Source organism: Podarcis tiliguerta (assembly GCF_965153285.1).
Source record: "Podarcis tiliguerta genome assembly, chromosome: Z".
In the NCBI taxonomy this organism is placed as follows: domain Eukaryota; kingdom Metazoa; phylum Chordata; class Lepidosauria; order Squamata; family Lacertidae; genus Podarcis; species Podarcis tiliguerta.
Window position 1 is genome coordinate 34,938,702 of NC_139553.1, and position 16,334 is coordinate 34,955,035.

Genomic DNA, 16,334 nt, shown 5'->3' on the forward strand with positions numbered 1-16,334 from the left:
TCTGAGAGGCTGAAGAGAAGGAGGGCCTTTAATGATGCCCATCCATGTGGTGCATAGCCTCCAATCCCAACTCAACCACACAATACTTTATTCTGTTAAATGGACATCATAACTTAGTGGACTGCAGGATGGAGCATGGAAAAAATTGTGACTGTGTTCCTACTCTCAGAAATGTAATAGTGTGTATCTTCCAAAATCTTGAATGTAAGTTTTCACAACACTTTATATACTTGTTAACCAATGAAGTAACTGATAAATTAGCTGCCCATTATTCTCTCTTCTGGCAGAAGTAATTACAGAAAAACAGGTAAAGCATTGTCACCCATAGACCAAATTTCCCTTTCCTAGTTTCAGCTGTTTATAAATACACAGAGAGAGAGAGAGAGAGTCACTCATGACCACATAAACTGAACTCACTTGAAGGAAAAACCAGAAGAAACTGAAAGTCTTACCTTATTATTCATAAATGCTTTGAGGCACTGTATAAGCTTATGCTGATTCTTCTTGTCAATACTTTCTTGCCTTTAAAGGGGGGGAATACCAACAGTAAGACACGGTATTAACTGCTCCCCTTTTTAAACTATCCCTTTCGCTGATCATGTGTGTACTTACTGTCTCTTGTCCAGAAGCTTCTCAAGAACATCCAACAGAAGCCCAAGCCCTTCATGTCCAAAATTGTTAACCCAACTGTATAAAAAAAAAAAATGCAAAATAGTTTACATTTCCTTTTTTACAGAATCACAATAGGCATAAGTTAGTCATACGAACCAAGTGCCTGTTACAGACAAAGGGGCTCCAATGCACATACAAGAGGTTGATGATAATGTTGAATGTGTATATAAACACAGAGATTAACCTCCAACATCTGTCTCACCAGCCTACTTTGTGATATTAAGGAATCCAAAACTGCTAGCATCTTATGGAACAGAAAATCCCTGTGTTATAAGTATTACAGTATTATGTGACATAATATTATTAGGTAATAAAACTATTTAACTGCCTCAATAGCAGCAGCAACAACAACACATGCACCACATGGATTAACAGTTTGTTTATCTGGAATCTTTAATCTTCTAAGCATTTTTCCCTCCCAATGGGTCATACACATTCACACAACAGAAACGCACACAGGACACACACACACACGAAAGGCAGTCATGTTCATAATCATCAATTAAGCTTAAGAAAGCATGTTAACAAGTTAAGAACGGTTTCAGGTTAAGAGCAGACCTCCGGACCGAATTAAGTTTGTAACCAGAGGAACCACTGTACAGTGGTGCCTCGCAAGACGAAATTAATTCGTTCCGCGAGTCTCTTTGTCTAGCGGTTTTTTCGTCTTGCAAAGCAACCCTATTAGCGGCTTAGCGGCTTAGCGCTATTAGCGGTTTAGCGGCTATTAGCGGCTATTAAAGGCTTAAGGGATTAGCTGCTAAAAGGCTATTAGCGGTTTAGCGGCTTAGAAAAAGGGGGTGGGGAGTGAAAAAAAATCTCAAGACTCGCAAGGCATTTTCGTCTTGCGAAGCAAGCCCATAGGGAAATTCGTCCTGCGAAGCGCATTGAAAAACGGAAAACCCTTTCGTCTAGCGGGTTTTCCGTCTTGCGAGGCATTCGTCTTGCGGGGCACCACTGTACTTGCAAAGTTCATTTGCTTCCTGTTTTTCTCAATCTTAAGGATTTCATGATTATGATATAGAGGCTATGTAGTTCAAGGCCAGAGAAAGATGAATGAACCTATGGCTCTACTAGGGATTTTGTGTTCCCTTTAACTCCTTTGAATTTAACACTGCCCTGAACAATTGAAAGCAGGATTGAGACACCAACGCCACTGAAGCCCTTATTTGCATATTTCTTACTTCTTACCATGGATTAGTTAACATGCTTTCTTAAGCTAATGGGACCTCTGTACCACCAGTGCGCGATTTCTGTTCTCATCCTGAGGTAAAGTTCTTAACCCGAGGTACTACTTCTGGGTTAGTGGAGTCTGTAACCCAAAGTGTTTGTAACCCAAGGTACCACTGTATGTCACTTTTACAAAACTAAGTATTGTACTTCAGCTGAAACTGAAATGTGTTGGAGATATAAAGGCTAAATAATGGCCAGCTGTAGTCTACAATCTAGGAACGTCCTACGAACACACATACCACACATAACCACCACTGACCAGGAAGCTGAAATATTAATGCTGAAGGAGAAGAATGAACAATAGATTTCTGGTAAACAGTATAAGTGCAGCGAGGGAAGTGAAAGAATTTGGCTGCAGGAAAAATAGCACAGGACTTAGGGAAAGAGTTGTGTTTGGTGGCTGGAGAGCTAAAGAAAAATTCTAGGCTTTGGTCAACAAAAGACTTATTGGTGAGCCATTCTGAAGGCAAGTTGTAAGGCAGCAAGTCAAGATTCCCCTCCTATTTCCCAAAATAAAATGTCAGCAAATCTCACTGGCACGAATACCAACCCTCCACATCACTCAGACATCTCTAGATTGGAAGCCTGTAGGCAGTTGATACTCCTCTCAGAGAGCAAAATAAGGACCCCCTAGGCATCTAGTTACTGATACACAGAATGTCCACTGTCCAAAGGCCGCATTTCTTTACTTTCTGGTATTATTTTTCTAACCCCATTCCCCAATGGAGTGGTTTACCATTGAATATACAGGTAAGTTTTTCTTCTTCCTCTGTGATCTCTGAGCTCTACTGAACTAGACAGATAATCAACAAATCATAACCTTTCATTTCTGAATTTCTGATAATCTCTGGGAGCACTTTTTAAAATGTTTGCATCTTCCAGATTCTTCACTGACATTCAAACTATTCTTCTACTTTTGTACATACTGTTGCATAAGTGGTACCTAAGAAACTATGACATTTCTGATGCAGCTTTCAAAGTGTTTTTAGCCACTGCTAGTAAAGCAATGCTAGTAAAGGTAAAGGTAAAACACAATATATGCAAGAAAGACTATGGATATGTGAAAATGGCAATTCCATCAACACAGAGGTCCATTAATTCAAGTTTGCACTTCCCATATAAACTGTGGCTTTTATAAAATGAGCAAATTCTTGTGCAGGAAGCAAAGCATGCCTGAAGCAACAGACCTCGTGTGAAGAAATTCAGTGTTAATATGTTGTCACTTTCAATGTTAGTGCAACACCAGAGGGTAGAGTTCAGTGGTATGTATGGTATGCAACAGAATGCACCTCTAATGGTGTTCCATTCCCAGCAGTAATCTCAAAGCATAAGTCACATCACTGAACATCAAAGAAAAGAGTGATATTTCAAAGCTGCATGGAGAAATAGAGAATAGTAGGAAAATAGAAAGGTGTAGTCCTCCTTGCTCCAAGAATCATATGGTCAACTGTTACATGTTACAAGTTACAAATTATTTAGTATTAAGTATGTGTAATATTCAAGAAACTAATAAAAGTGTCTTTCTTTTTGCTCTTCTTTTTTATTAGCTATCTTTAAAATGTTACTTATGGTCATGCCAGCCCATGGTACCCATCACTGTCTAATGGGGGGAGAGAGACAAATGTTTTCCACAATGAGTTTACAGTTTAATCCTTACAGATTTATGCAGATTCATTTATATGAGCTTCAGCACTGTCACAATGGAAACTATAAACTCATTGCAGCAAGGACCTGTGAAGGAGCAAGTACACAGGTGGCACTATATAAACAATAATATAATAACCTTATAATTTGCCTTGGGTTCCACATTTTCTTATTTTTACAATATAGTTGCTGAGGTAGATCTAGTCTTTTGAATTTATTTAAATTAACAGTAGAGCTCCCAATAATTAATGGTAAAGCCTTTGCTAATTTGCTTTTCTCTATCTCTCTCCCTGAAGCATTTCCTTTATGTCTGCAAACTTCCTGCCCAAGTTCCTTCAACTGTACAAGCAGGAGAGCTGACACACAAATTTAAGTGGCCAAAGGAAAACCAAGAGGATACCTTCAGAACAATGCAACTCAAGAGCTGCTGATGACATTTTTGAAATTGTTGACTTCATGTATCTAAAAGATTGAGTTTCTGAACTCAAATAAATGAGCAAAGTATTCAGCACACCAAGCATTCAATAATATTCCATTAATGCTTTGAACATGCAACAATCCCATTTATAAAACAAAACCTATAGCAAGCTTATATTTTTATTGCAGCAATTCCCATCCTTTGTTGATAAAAAGCGAAATACTTTGAATAGTCACATGGAAAGCATAAAGGAACAGCTACTATCATATCCACAATTACCAGCATATTTCAGCAGTCTGTCAAGAGTGTGTGATAACTATTCATATTTTTTGTTCTGTATTTTATTTTTGGTGGTGTTTATACAACCCTCAGTCACTAGATGGCTCTCTAGAGCCATCTAGGTTCAAGATTGCTACTTGAAGCAATGCCTAATAAAGATCATGAACAGACACAATAACTCATCAGAGTGAAAAAGACTATGGACTAATAAATGACAATGTGTCTGTGAGGGAACCTAGAGGAAATTAAAAGTACTGGCTATAAAACTTTTACAAACCTCCCTTTGTTTTAATATCTTCTAAAGAGCATTGACTTATGTTTGTGGAGAAATCAAACATGCAACTATGCAAAGGGCATGGCCTTCTTTGTAATGGTGCTAAAAGTGTGCATCACTTCCTCAAGAAGGTTATCACCAAGTGGAATCATTGGTGTCTCAGCAGCATTAAATATTAAAGCTGTTGGCTATCTTTGGGTGGTGCTGGTAGTGGTGACATTTTCTCTTTAGAAAGCCTTTAACATTTGATGCCTCCCCCTACCCTCATGCTGCCTTCCTAAAGCCAGGTAAGCAATGCGCTGGGCTCTGAGAAGGAGGCATGAGGGCTCTGACAGTGTCCTAGAGTCCTCCCATCTCCTTCGCAAAGCCTAGTTAGTGCTTTCTCTAGGCTTTGCGAGGAAAGCTTTGTGCCTCCTTCCCAAAGCCCAGTGCCTTGCTTAGACAGCTCTGGGAAGGCAATGCAAAAGCTGGGGGGAATCAAACTTTGATTTGCTGCCTGCGGGTTCCATGTCAAAGTACTCTTACAGCCTACCTGGTATGAAAAGTTGGGTCACCCCACTTTAGATTCTTTTTGCATCTATGTATGTATACATCTTGGGAACTCACACAATGGTGCTGTTTGTATGCTACTTTTATTATTCTGTATCCTGCACTGGGTGACTTTTAGCTTCAAAAAGCAGGGTAGAAAAATTAAACAAATAGGCATAACTTTTAAAGTACTAAACCCAATTCCATAGTTCAAAACCACAGACTTCTGAGAACCTATTCCAATGAAGGGTAGGTCATACATTCCCCATCTCATTCTCCCATGCCTACATGAAATAGTAAAGTATTAACATGCCTTATTTAAGATTACAATTAATTCAGCAGATCATTGAGATATGAATTCACCGAATTTTGGACATATTTCATTACCTTGGGTTACTAACCACAATTACTACCAGAAGTACACAGAACAAAGTGGAACTTCATTTCACTTCTGGTTCTATTACTATTCCATTTTGGAGGGAGGTTAAACAGAATCACATTTTAATTTTTGCATTGCAATAGCCAAATTATTTAACTTGCAGTACTTGAAAAGAGTGAGCCTGTTACACACTGAAACATAGTAGTCAAGGAGGCTGTAGAACTTAACTGACAGCACGCTAGTTGTAGATTTAACAAAATTCATGCCTATTAACTGCCTCGCCTCTCCTTCAATTTTCTTTATTTTCCCCATTATGTGACATGATTGATAATTTGTTTTTAGGGTTGAATGAAGGGTGGAGTAAGAGACGAGGGAAGGCATACTTAAGATTTTACTGTGCATGTTCATATTTAAAAAGTCTTGTTGAAAGGTTAAAGCAAGTTTTATATATAAGGCTCAAAGGAAACAAGAAGTAAAGCTGATCAAGCAAATAGTTATATTTTAATATTTGTACCACTGTCCTGCTCATATATCATTAAAAAAACACAAACCAGAGACTGTGAGCATTAAAAAAGGATAGGGAACTACCACCTTCCTCCTAGAACTCTACCTTCAGATGTATTCAAAGAGAGAACTCTAGCCTCAACCACAGCACAATCTAGTTTCAGGCTTAGACACAAAGTTATTAAGAATATGAATGTATTAGCAGTGATACTTCTCTGATAGAACCCAACAATACAAAATTCAACTGGATGTTAAAAGGAGGCTTGAAAGTCATCTGAATAAAGACAGCAGTAGAAACTATAGTAGCAACTGAGAGCACCAAGAAATAGATAAGCCCAAGAATCACAATTTAGACAAGATTCAAAAGGTGACAATAAAAGGGGGAAATGTGGCGAAAGAATAGATAACACTAATTCGTGAGATGAATGCAAGCACAACAGAGAAGGCAGAGGTAACAATAAAACAGTGATGGGGTTGCAGTCTTAGTCTCAAGGACTCAGACAGCCTGAATCTTTCAAAGCAGGTCCCAAAGGACTGAATTTGCTTTCTTGTCTTTACACTGGGACAGACACATCAAGGTCATGTTTACATGTTAAGTTTCCTTTCTCACTTTGCCTTCAGCAGCCAAAGGGAAGGGTCCTCAGAAATCTACTTTGTCTAAGTATGCTATGTGTTTTGCAGTGTTAGGACCAGTATAAACAAGTACATTTTCATACAAGTATGATCCAGGAATAAAGAGCCAGACCCTGAATGCCTTAATTGGATGAAAATGCAGTGGTGTAAAACACGAAAAACAAACTGCTGGTTGTTGTCCACAGAAGTTGAACAATGCTGCCAAGAAAGGTAAAAAGCTGATGTCAATGTCACCTGTCCTGATAGATATTCTGATAGCCACAGCAGGTGCTGTGATTCTCCAGCAGTTTGGCTTCACTCCTGGAGGTACACTCCATTGTCTCTTGAGACAGACAGATGCCAAGAACCACTTTTAAATAACTCTTATGTCATGTTAACAGTTACAGCTTCCCCTAAAGAGTCCTGGGAACTGTAGCTCTACAAAGGCCTCCTAACAGCTCTCAGCACACTTAACAAACTACAGTCCCCAGGACTCTTTGAGGAAAACCATGACTGCTAAAATAATATAAGAATGTTTCAAATTTATGGTGTGGATATGATTCAGGTGTCCCCTCACAGTGGTTCTCAAACTGGGCAGCTGGGAGAGCAGGATTCACTGTGTGCCACTGTCCAGATCTGGCCAAAATTTGGATGCAGGAGAGCTGGGGAAAATTAACGACATCTGCAAAGGAATTCTTATTCCTCATAAGACAGACAAGGTCAGCTAATACTCCCAACTCATACAAAGGCTTCCTTGCTGTTCCCAATATTAAAGAGTTCTGCTCTTTTAAAAGACTACTTGTTCACCACCTCGTCCACTAATCTTAGTCTCACAGAAACCAATATACTGTTTTCACAAAATCTTTGCGTTTTGGAAGAAATAAGCCAGAGTATATATCCAAGAGTAAATGGATCTGGAAGAACTATGCAACTAATGGGCATATATATACACAAACTCCACCATCAGCCACCATAAAAATGACTTTGATCCCATAATCCCGACACAAAACAGAGGCACTTTCATTCACAGGTTCACATGATCACCCTTTTCCATTACCCATACCTTCCCACCCATCACCTTTTCTTAGGGGGGTGCAAGGGACTGCAGAAGGAATTAGGCAGGAAAACTCCAGTGAATGTCGTTTAGATACAAGTCCTTGTTTGCTATCCTATGCCATACACCTCACAGGCTACTTCCCACACATTTGAAGCTCACATCCATTGCTAAAAGTATTAGAACACATTTTCTGTTCTAAGAAACAGGAATAGTTTTCGGAATGAAAATGCATACCTGCATTTTCACAGCAATCCTATCTGTATTCGTATTTTTACTTTGTTACTGTGACAGAGTTGTTCCTGTGCAACCTAGTAGCAAAGGATATCTGATTATTACTAATAAGTCATGGGAAAACAAATGTAATATTTATTACTATAGTGGTGAACGACTATAATAATAAATATAACAGAGTGTAAGAATCCCAAGTCAATTATGAAGCCAATTATATGTGATTTCTCAACACATTATTTACATCTTTGTGCTTAAATATGTTGTTTCCAAATCATTTTTTCTGCATGAATAGTAAATGCTAACACTCAGACACAGCAATCCACACCAATCAGCTATATAACGAAGTGTTTCATACTTAATGCTGTTTCTACCATCCCATTAAATTTAAGAGGTGACTGCTGTCATCGGATCTATCAAAGGTGATAGTTTGTGGTGGTTCTGGTAGCCTGCAAACAAAAGGTCCTAATGCTGTTATTGAACACATTTAAGAAGACAGATATTGAGGAACTAGGAAGGGCAAGCAACTCTTCAACAAGAATGTGTTATATAAAACTTTCAAGATCAAGTGAACCAGGCTCCATATTTATTGCACTCTGCTCCATGGACCAACTTTGACAGATTGGTGGGGTAACTCAGCTATTATCCAACCACTGTCATGATGATGCCAAGTGAATAGTAAGTGTTCCCAGCCGCCTGTTGAAGTTTACCCCCAGTGAAGGGGGAGAGGTCTGATCCACCACCATATTCCCTATGGGGAACACACTGGCAAAGCAGCCCCAAGCAGGATTGAACTCCATTCAACAGCTGATATCACTTCGTGGAAGGCAGCAGCAGATACGACAGGTGGGCATGGTTTGGGGGAAATGGCCTTGCAAGTTCATACTCTATGCCCTTTCCTTATCTAACACTCTCCTACCTCCCTTAAAACCTCTATTAAGACAAAACATAATTAAATGAAGCATCTGTCAAAATTCCTTGCATATCAGTCCACTATGATGTATTAAACAAGATGTGGAGACATTTTGAATTCAAGAAGGCATATTAACAAAAATACCATACATAGAGCTTTTCACAGCTTACCCAGCAACAGGTATCATTTCTCAATCTTTTGTTTCATTTACCAAGGATAAATAACCTAATTAATTATCAGCCATCAAAGTGTTCAATCCTTCAAATAGATTTTTCAATGAAAGTAGGTCTTTAAATAAATGCTGTAGTCACAACAGTATCTCCTACACAGTATGGGTTTTTTTAAAGTTTGGGGGATCAAAATAGAAGCTGCTTACACACACACACACACACACACACACACACACACACACACAAATAGGGACTTCATCCTTCTGACACAAAAATCTAAATTAGGGTTTCTTCTACATGAAGTCCCAATTATGTTTTAAGGCCTAAGTAAATAATTCTCATAGTGAAAAACAAATCATAATCCCTGCAGCAGGAGACATTCTTATTTGGAACTGGCAAATTCTGTACTTTTTTAACATACATCACTTTACATATGCAATTTCCTTGGATAACAATTTTCATTACCTACCTGACTGGATTACTCGTTAGAGAGACTCTCAGGGACTCTAAGCAGTTCAGAAGTTTTTCCTCTGAGATACCCGATCGTAGTTCATGGACATATTCTTGAGATGACAGAGTGCATTCGTGTTTACTATTTTTCAGGCCTCCCTTTTAGGGGAAGAAAAAGAGAGTGTTATAAATGTATCAGAATACAAAGAGTTATTTTACAAACACATATGTCAACTTAAGCAAGACTGGTGTTTCACCATATCTCCAAGTTTTACTCTTATCAGAAAGTTGTTTTTGTTCCTATTTTTATTATGCATGTTGTGGTTTTTTATATTGTAATTTTATTGTGTGAACCACCCTGAGATATACAGATGATGGGCAGTGTACAAATTTAATTAATAAATAATGATGATGATCATAGCTCTTGCACATCCAGTGATCTATGGTGGTCCTATGCAGAAATAATGATTCTTTAACCATAGTTAAGGAATGAGTTGCTGGAATGTACTGTTCATTCCTACAATCCCTTCTCTTCTCATGCCTTCTCAATAAACTTTAAACCAGGGTTAGAAGTTACTGTGAAATCCAGTTAACCATAACACTGCACAACACACAAAGTACCTCTGAAATGTAAACACCCAATCTTTACTGATTTTGAGGTGCTGATCACGAAAATTACAATAACATTTGTTGATTGGCTCCTATTTAGGAGATAGAAAGACTATCATGTAAAAATGACCCAGTCCGCATTAAGTACATAATTTCATTTGGCAATGTTATATTTCTAATTCCAGATTGTGAAATATGGCATCATAATGCATCAGTCCGTTATACACACCACTCCCAAGACCAAGGGCATACAGCTGAGTAATGCAGTTGAGTCACGACATTGCAACTTTAAGGTGGCTGAAATAAGATGTTGAGATTGATGATAAGAAGTGAAGTCTCACAGGGTGAGCAACTCATTTGTGTGACTTCATGTGTTAATCTCCCACTACTCCTGTGTCATAAGTACTACACAAGTAATCCCTGCACTGTAAATCCAGAAGTAGTGATGCCTCATAAATGTGTTAACAATTGTTACATTAATAGGAAATGTTTGTAAGCCAGAAAAGGGCCATAACTCCAATAGTGTGGGGGAAAGGTGTTATCAGCTTTATTTTGGATGCAATATCAGGGAACAGGACAAGGCCTGGACCTTGCAGTATGTGTGCAAGAAATCTTCCAAAATGGCTGAAAGGCATAAAAGAGGGGTAATGTCATGTGCTGTTCCCTATGCACAAAAACGACTGCTCCTTCTACATGGTACTACCTGTTTCTGGAGGCATCACAAGGAAAAAGAAGTGGGCAGTAGTGTGCCCGAAAACAACATCTGATTCTCACCCATTCCAGTGAGAACACGCTGCCTACATGAAAGAAAGCTATGACAACCTAAAATAGCTGTTAGACTACTTTCAATACAGCAGGTATGGATGACATCTCTGTGGTGACTTGAAAGCAGTGTCTGTGTTGATGGGTCTGCAGCTGGGATACACAAATGCCACTAGGTTTTTTGTGTGTGACTAGGACTACCGAGCAAAGACATTCCACTATGTGAAGAGAGAACGGTCTCAACGGAAATCTCTGAAGGTTAGAGAGAAGAATGTGGAACACCCAGCACTGGCAGAAACACAAAAAATCCACCGCTACACATCAAACTTGGTCTTATGAAAAACTTCATAAAATCCATGGACTTAAGACAGGATCAGCTTTCAATCTAACAAATTCCGTCAACTCAGTGCAGCAAAAATTAAAGACAGAATTTTTGTGGATCCTCAGATCCATGAGCTCTTTAAAGACCAGATGTTCGACAACCTGCTTGAACAGGTGACGAGAAAAAGTTTGGGATGCATTTTGTCTTGTGTCAACTAACTTCCTTGGGAATGTCAGGACAGAAAACTACAAGGAACTGGTTGAGGTCACATTGTCTCTGTATCACAAATTTGGCTGCAAAATGTCTTTAAAGATACACTTTCTCCAATCCCACTTGGATTTATTCCCCATCATCTGCAATATGGTTAGTGATAAGCACGGTGAACAGTTTTCATCCAGAAATTGTAACAATGGAGAAATGATACCAGTGAAAGTAGTCCATTTCCATGTTGGCTGACTACTGCTGGATATTTGCCAGAGACAATCCTGAGCAGCTATGCAAGTAACAAGCAAAGCGGCATGAGATGTAGAAGAAGGCTTTTACCAATACATGTCATATATACGTATTTCTTGATTATATAATAAACTATTGCAGCTCTCTAAGAAAAAGTAGTCAATTTTGTATTTTCATTGTCATATTCATGCTCAGCACCTAAAAATCTATAGGAAATGGCTATTTTTATCATAGAGGCATGACTTTGTCAAATTTTGTTGTGCAGTGTAATTCATGCTAACCTGTAAAACAAAATAAAGTTTAATTTGTAATTCTTTAACGATCAAAACAAATAACAGCTTACACATTTCTTCAATTTCCCTTGTACTCAACAAAAACAAATTAACAAAATTAAACAAAATCAATATCAATATCAAAATGACAAGGCTTCCATTTTTAAGCTAATCTTTAGTGCCTTTTTTGTAGTATATCTGCTATGGGACATGTGTTTTGGGCATATGTGGGAGGAAGTACAGGCCACAGAAACAAGGAAGTGTATGCTTAAATACACGTCCATAGAAGTCATGGGTATCAACAACCATAGCTGGTTATCACATTTGTTAATGCAATCAGCATTCTACTTTGTGTTACCATCACAATGCAACAGGGAAGTGGTCTTAGTTCTTGAACAGTGTATACCTTAAAATAATTCCTACCTCAATTCATACAAAAATCTGTCAAATTTACATGTGATACTTTTTTTGCTTAAGGGAGGTTTTTTGGGTTTTTTACACTTCTTACCCGCCCCTTTCTATTTTGTGGCAACTATAATTTGGCTGAATATTCACTAAAAATGAATGTCTAGAATTCAGAACTCAATAAACCCATCTTAAGTTAATCAAGGTGGCACAGTCGCTGATATTAATATCAGCTTGATCAGTAACACACATCAATTTTGCTTCAATTTTAAACAGAAATATTTATACTGTGAGCAATATTATAATGAAGCTTTGAATATTTGCTTTCTTTTTAATCCTGCCATAAAGCATGAACAGTACAAAGCTAGAATCTGTTCAAGCACTGTTTGTGAATTTAGTGTCTCTTCATTCACCTATTTTTAAGACTTTAGCTGCAAGTATGGCTTTGTTTAGTTTAAAATTCATGAATAACGGAAATGGATCTCAAAATCAGAATGTACTATCTCGATACAGTTCATAAAGTAAAGGACAGAGGGTGAAATAGCAGATGTGTGTGAGAGAGTAGGGTATATCGATGCAGCAATCAAAAGACTGCTGACTACTAAATTATTATGGCCCACTCTCACATGCATACATCAACTCTTTCCCCTTCTGTTCCTAACACTGAAAGCTGTACCGAAGGGTGAACATCCCAAACATAACAAATGCTTTCCTCTTGAAGTGGAGGATCTGAAAGGTGAATACATTTAAATAATGATTGTATTTAGAGATTCGAAGTGCCTCTCCCCTAAATACTTCCCATTCTACCACCTTCCAGAACAGTAAATTCAAACTACATGTTCAATGCAAACATCTGAATAGCAGTAACAGGCTTATACTGAAATGTAGCTTGTGGTGTCTAAGTATAGGTACTGTGAGTCGTTCCATACTTCTCTATAACTGTCTTTTTTATCCCCATTATATGTCTGTATAACAAAATTCCTGTTTCTCTTCACTGCCACTTTGCATTACTGAAGTAATAATTCTAGCATCATCTTGGAAGGCAGTTTAAGAGTGAAGGTCAATATGAAAGCAGCACAAAGATGGTTTATAAAAAGAAAGATTTGAAGCACACTACAGGAGACACCCAGAGCTTCCAGGCTAAAAATGTATAAAGGGGGGGAATCAAGAAAGGTTTCCCAGAAATGGAAAGCAGCAGACAAGGTACTAAAAATGCTGCTGCAAGCATTGCTGAACAAGTTTTTAAACTAATAAAGAGGCACTCCTAGAGTCAGCAGAGAAATGTAAGAGCAAACTAGTCAAAGACTGAAAAAGACAAAGTAATTTTCCATACTTATAGATTACAAAAAACCAGAAGCCTCAAAAGGCAGTCACTATATAAGCCATATGGACCTGTCATCTGGAATTCATTAGCTTAAATCATATCAAGTTAAAACCTGCTTTCCAACATACACAAATCTGCAGGAGTGGCTATAAGGTAAAGGTAAAGGTACCCCTGCCCATACGGGCCAGTCGTGACCGACTCTAGAGTTATGCGCTCATCTCACTCGAGGCCGGGAGCCGGCGCCGTCCAAGGACACCCTCGGGGTCACGTGGCCAGCGTGACGAAGCTGCACTGGTGAGCCAGCAACCGTGCCGCACACGGAAACGCCGTTTACCTTCCCGCTATAAAGCGGTACCTATTTATCTACTTGCACTTAGGGGTGCTTTCGAACTGGACGCAGGTGGCGCTGTGGGTAAAACCTCAGTGCCTAGGACTTGCTGATCGTAAGGTCAGCGGTTCGAATCCCCGCAGCGGGGTGAGCTCCCACCGTTCGGTCCCAGCTCCTGCCCACCTAGCAGTTCGAAAGGAGTGGCTATAAGACTTATCTAATCTAAGAATTTGACCATCATCACATACTGCAGGTGGTAATGCCAAAGCCTTATTACAAGACATGGAAAGAATTAGACTTATGATTCTGATCTCTATAGGATATTTGCACGGAACTTTTCAAAATAGCTGACTATGCATAAGTCAATTCAGTATCACTATGCCAATAACAAGGCCATTGGAGGTGATGACATTCCAGCTGAACTATTTAAAATTTTAAAAGATGATGCTGTTAAGGCGCTACACTCAATATGCCAGCAAGTTTGGAAAACTCAGCGGTGGCCAGAGGATTGGAGAAGATCAGTGTATATCCCAATCCCAAAGAAGGGCAGTGCCAAAGAATGCTCCAACTACTGCACAATTGCGCTCATTTCACACACTATCAAAGTAATGCTTAAAATTCTACAAGGCAGGCTTAAGCAGTATATGGACGGAGAACTCCCAGAAGTGCAAGCTGGATTTAGAAGAGGCAAAGGAACCAGAGACCAAATTGCAAACATGCGCTGGATTATGGAGAAAGCTAGAGAGTTCCAGAAAAACATCTACTTCTGCTTCACTGACTACGCAAAAGCCTTTGACTGTGTCGACCACAGCAAACTGTGGCAAGTTCTTAATGAAATGGGAGTGCCTGATCACCTCATCTGTCTCCTGAGAAATCTCTATGTGGCACAAGAAGCTGCAGTTAGAAATGGATATGAAACAACTGATTGGTTCAAAATTGGGAAAGGAGTACGACAAAGCTGTATATTGTTTCCCTGCTTATTTAACTTATATGAAGAATTCATCATGTGAAAGGCTGGACTGGATGAATCCCAAGCCGGAATTAAGATTGCCAGAAGAAATATCGACAACCTCAGATATGCAGATGAGGCAGAAAGAGAGGAGGAATTAAAGAACCTTTTAATGAGGGTGAAAGAGGAGAGCGCAAAATACGGTCTGAAGCTCAACATCAAAAAAAAAAACTAAGATCATGGCCACTGGTCCCATCACCTCCTGGCAAATAGAAGGGGAAGAAATGGAGGCAGTGAGAGATTTTACTTTCTTGGGCTCCACGATCACTGCAGATGGTGACAGCAGTCATGAAATTAAAAGACATCTGCATCTTGGGAGAAAAGCAATGACAAACCTAGGCAACATCTTAAAAAGCAGAGACATCACTGTGCTGACAAAGGTCCATATAGTTAAAACTATGTTTTTCCCAGTAGTGATGTATGGAAGTGAGAGCTGGACCATAAAGAAGGCTGATCGCCAAAGAATTGATGCTTTTGAATTAGGGTGCTGGAGGAGACTCTTGAGAGTCCCATGGACTGCAAGAAGATCAAACCTATCCATTCTGAAGGAAATCAGCTCACTGGGAGGACAGATCCTGAAGCTGAGGCTCCAATACTTTGGCCACCTCATGAGAAGAGAAGACTCTGGAAAAGACCCTGATGTTGGGAAAGATTGAGAGTACAAGGAGAAAGGGACAACAGAGGACGAGATGGTTGGACAGTGTTCTTGAAGCTACCAACATGATTTTGACCAAACTGCGGGAGGCAGTGGAAGACAGGAGTGCCTGGCATGCTCTGGTCCATGGGGTCATGAAGAGTTGGACATGACTAAACACCAACAATGTTTAATCTTATATCACCAAGAACAACTGAACTGTGGGCCTGGAGCATTTGTTCAGAATATAATACATTTCATATGCAAACACAGATCAAATCTATATTTAATCCTCGCTTATTTGAAGCAACAACAGTTCAGAGGACCAACATAACAGAGAACAAAGACTAGTTTAAAAGCAGAAGCCATGCAAGGAAGAGAAGAAGGAAGCAAATAAACCCAATGCTCATACAGGCTTATTCACATAAACATTCACTAAATCATTTTAGGGTTATGTCTGAACAGCCACTGTGGCTAATTATTCATATTCTAATTCTCAGCAGTTTGGCACATATTCAGGTAGTAGAAGAGTGTATCCATGCTTATTTAGGCAAAAATTGTGTTTCCTCCCAAAATACAGCCTCTATGTCTTTCCAGGGATGAGCAGGTAAGAAGTGTTTAGTGCTTTCTAATGAGTCAACATCATCATAATTACTTTCCATTTCATTTCAAGTGTTAGACTGCTTCATTTCTTCTCATTAAAGAAAAGCCACTCTGAAAACATTCACAGAACTATGCTATAAGAAAATTATTTTTCAATTTGTTTTCAGAAGCAAGAATGTACTCTTCTTCTATTTTAAACAGCCATAACCATTGACAAATTAGTGAGAGTTAATGTGTATATTAGTGAATGTTGCA

At 38.9% G+C, this 16,334-nt stretch overlaps 1 protein-coding gene across 1 annotated transcript in view; it reads right to left on the reverse strand.

Annotated features, from left to right (window-relative positions):
* DIAPH2 (diaphanous related formin 2) overlaps positions 1–16,334 on the reverse strand; it is a 334,973-nt gene that overhangs the window by 278,676 nt on the left and 39,963 nt on the right. Inside the window, exons 5-7 of the mRNA XM_083422248.1 lie at positions 9,378–9,517; positions 613–687; positions 453–522 (exon numbers count right to left, since the gene is read on the reverse strand). Coding sequence (XP_083278374.1) covers positions 453–522; positions 613–687; positions 9,378–9,517 — 285 coding nt within the window. The remainder of the gene's footprint in view (positions 1–452; positions 523–612; positions 688–9,377; positions 9,518–16,334) is intronic.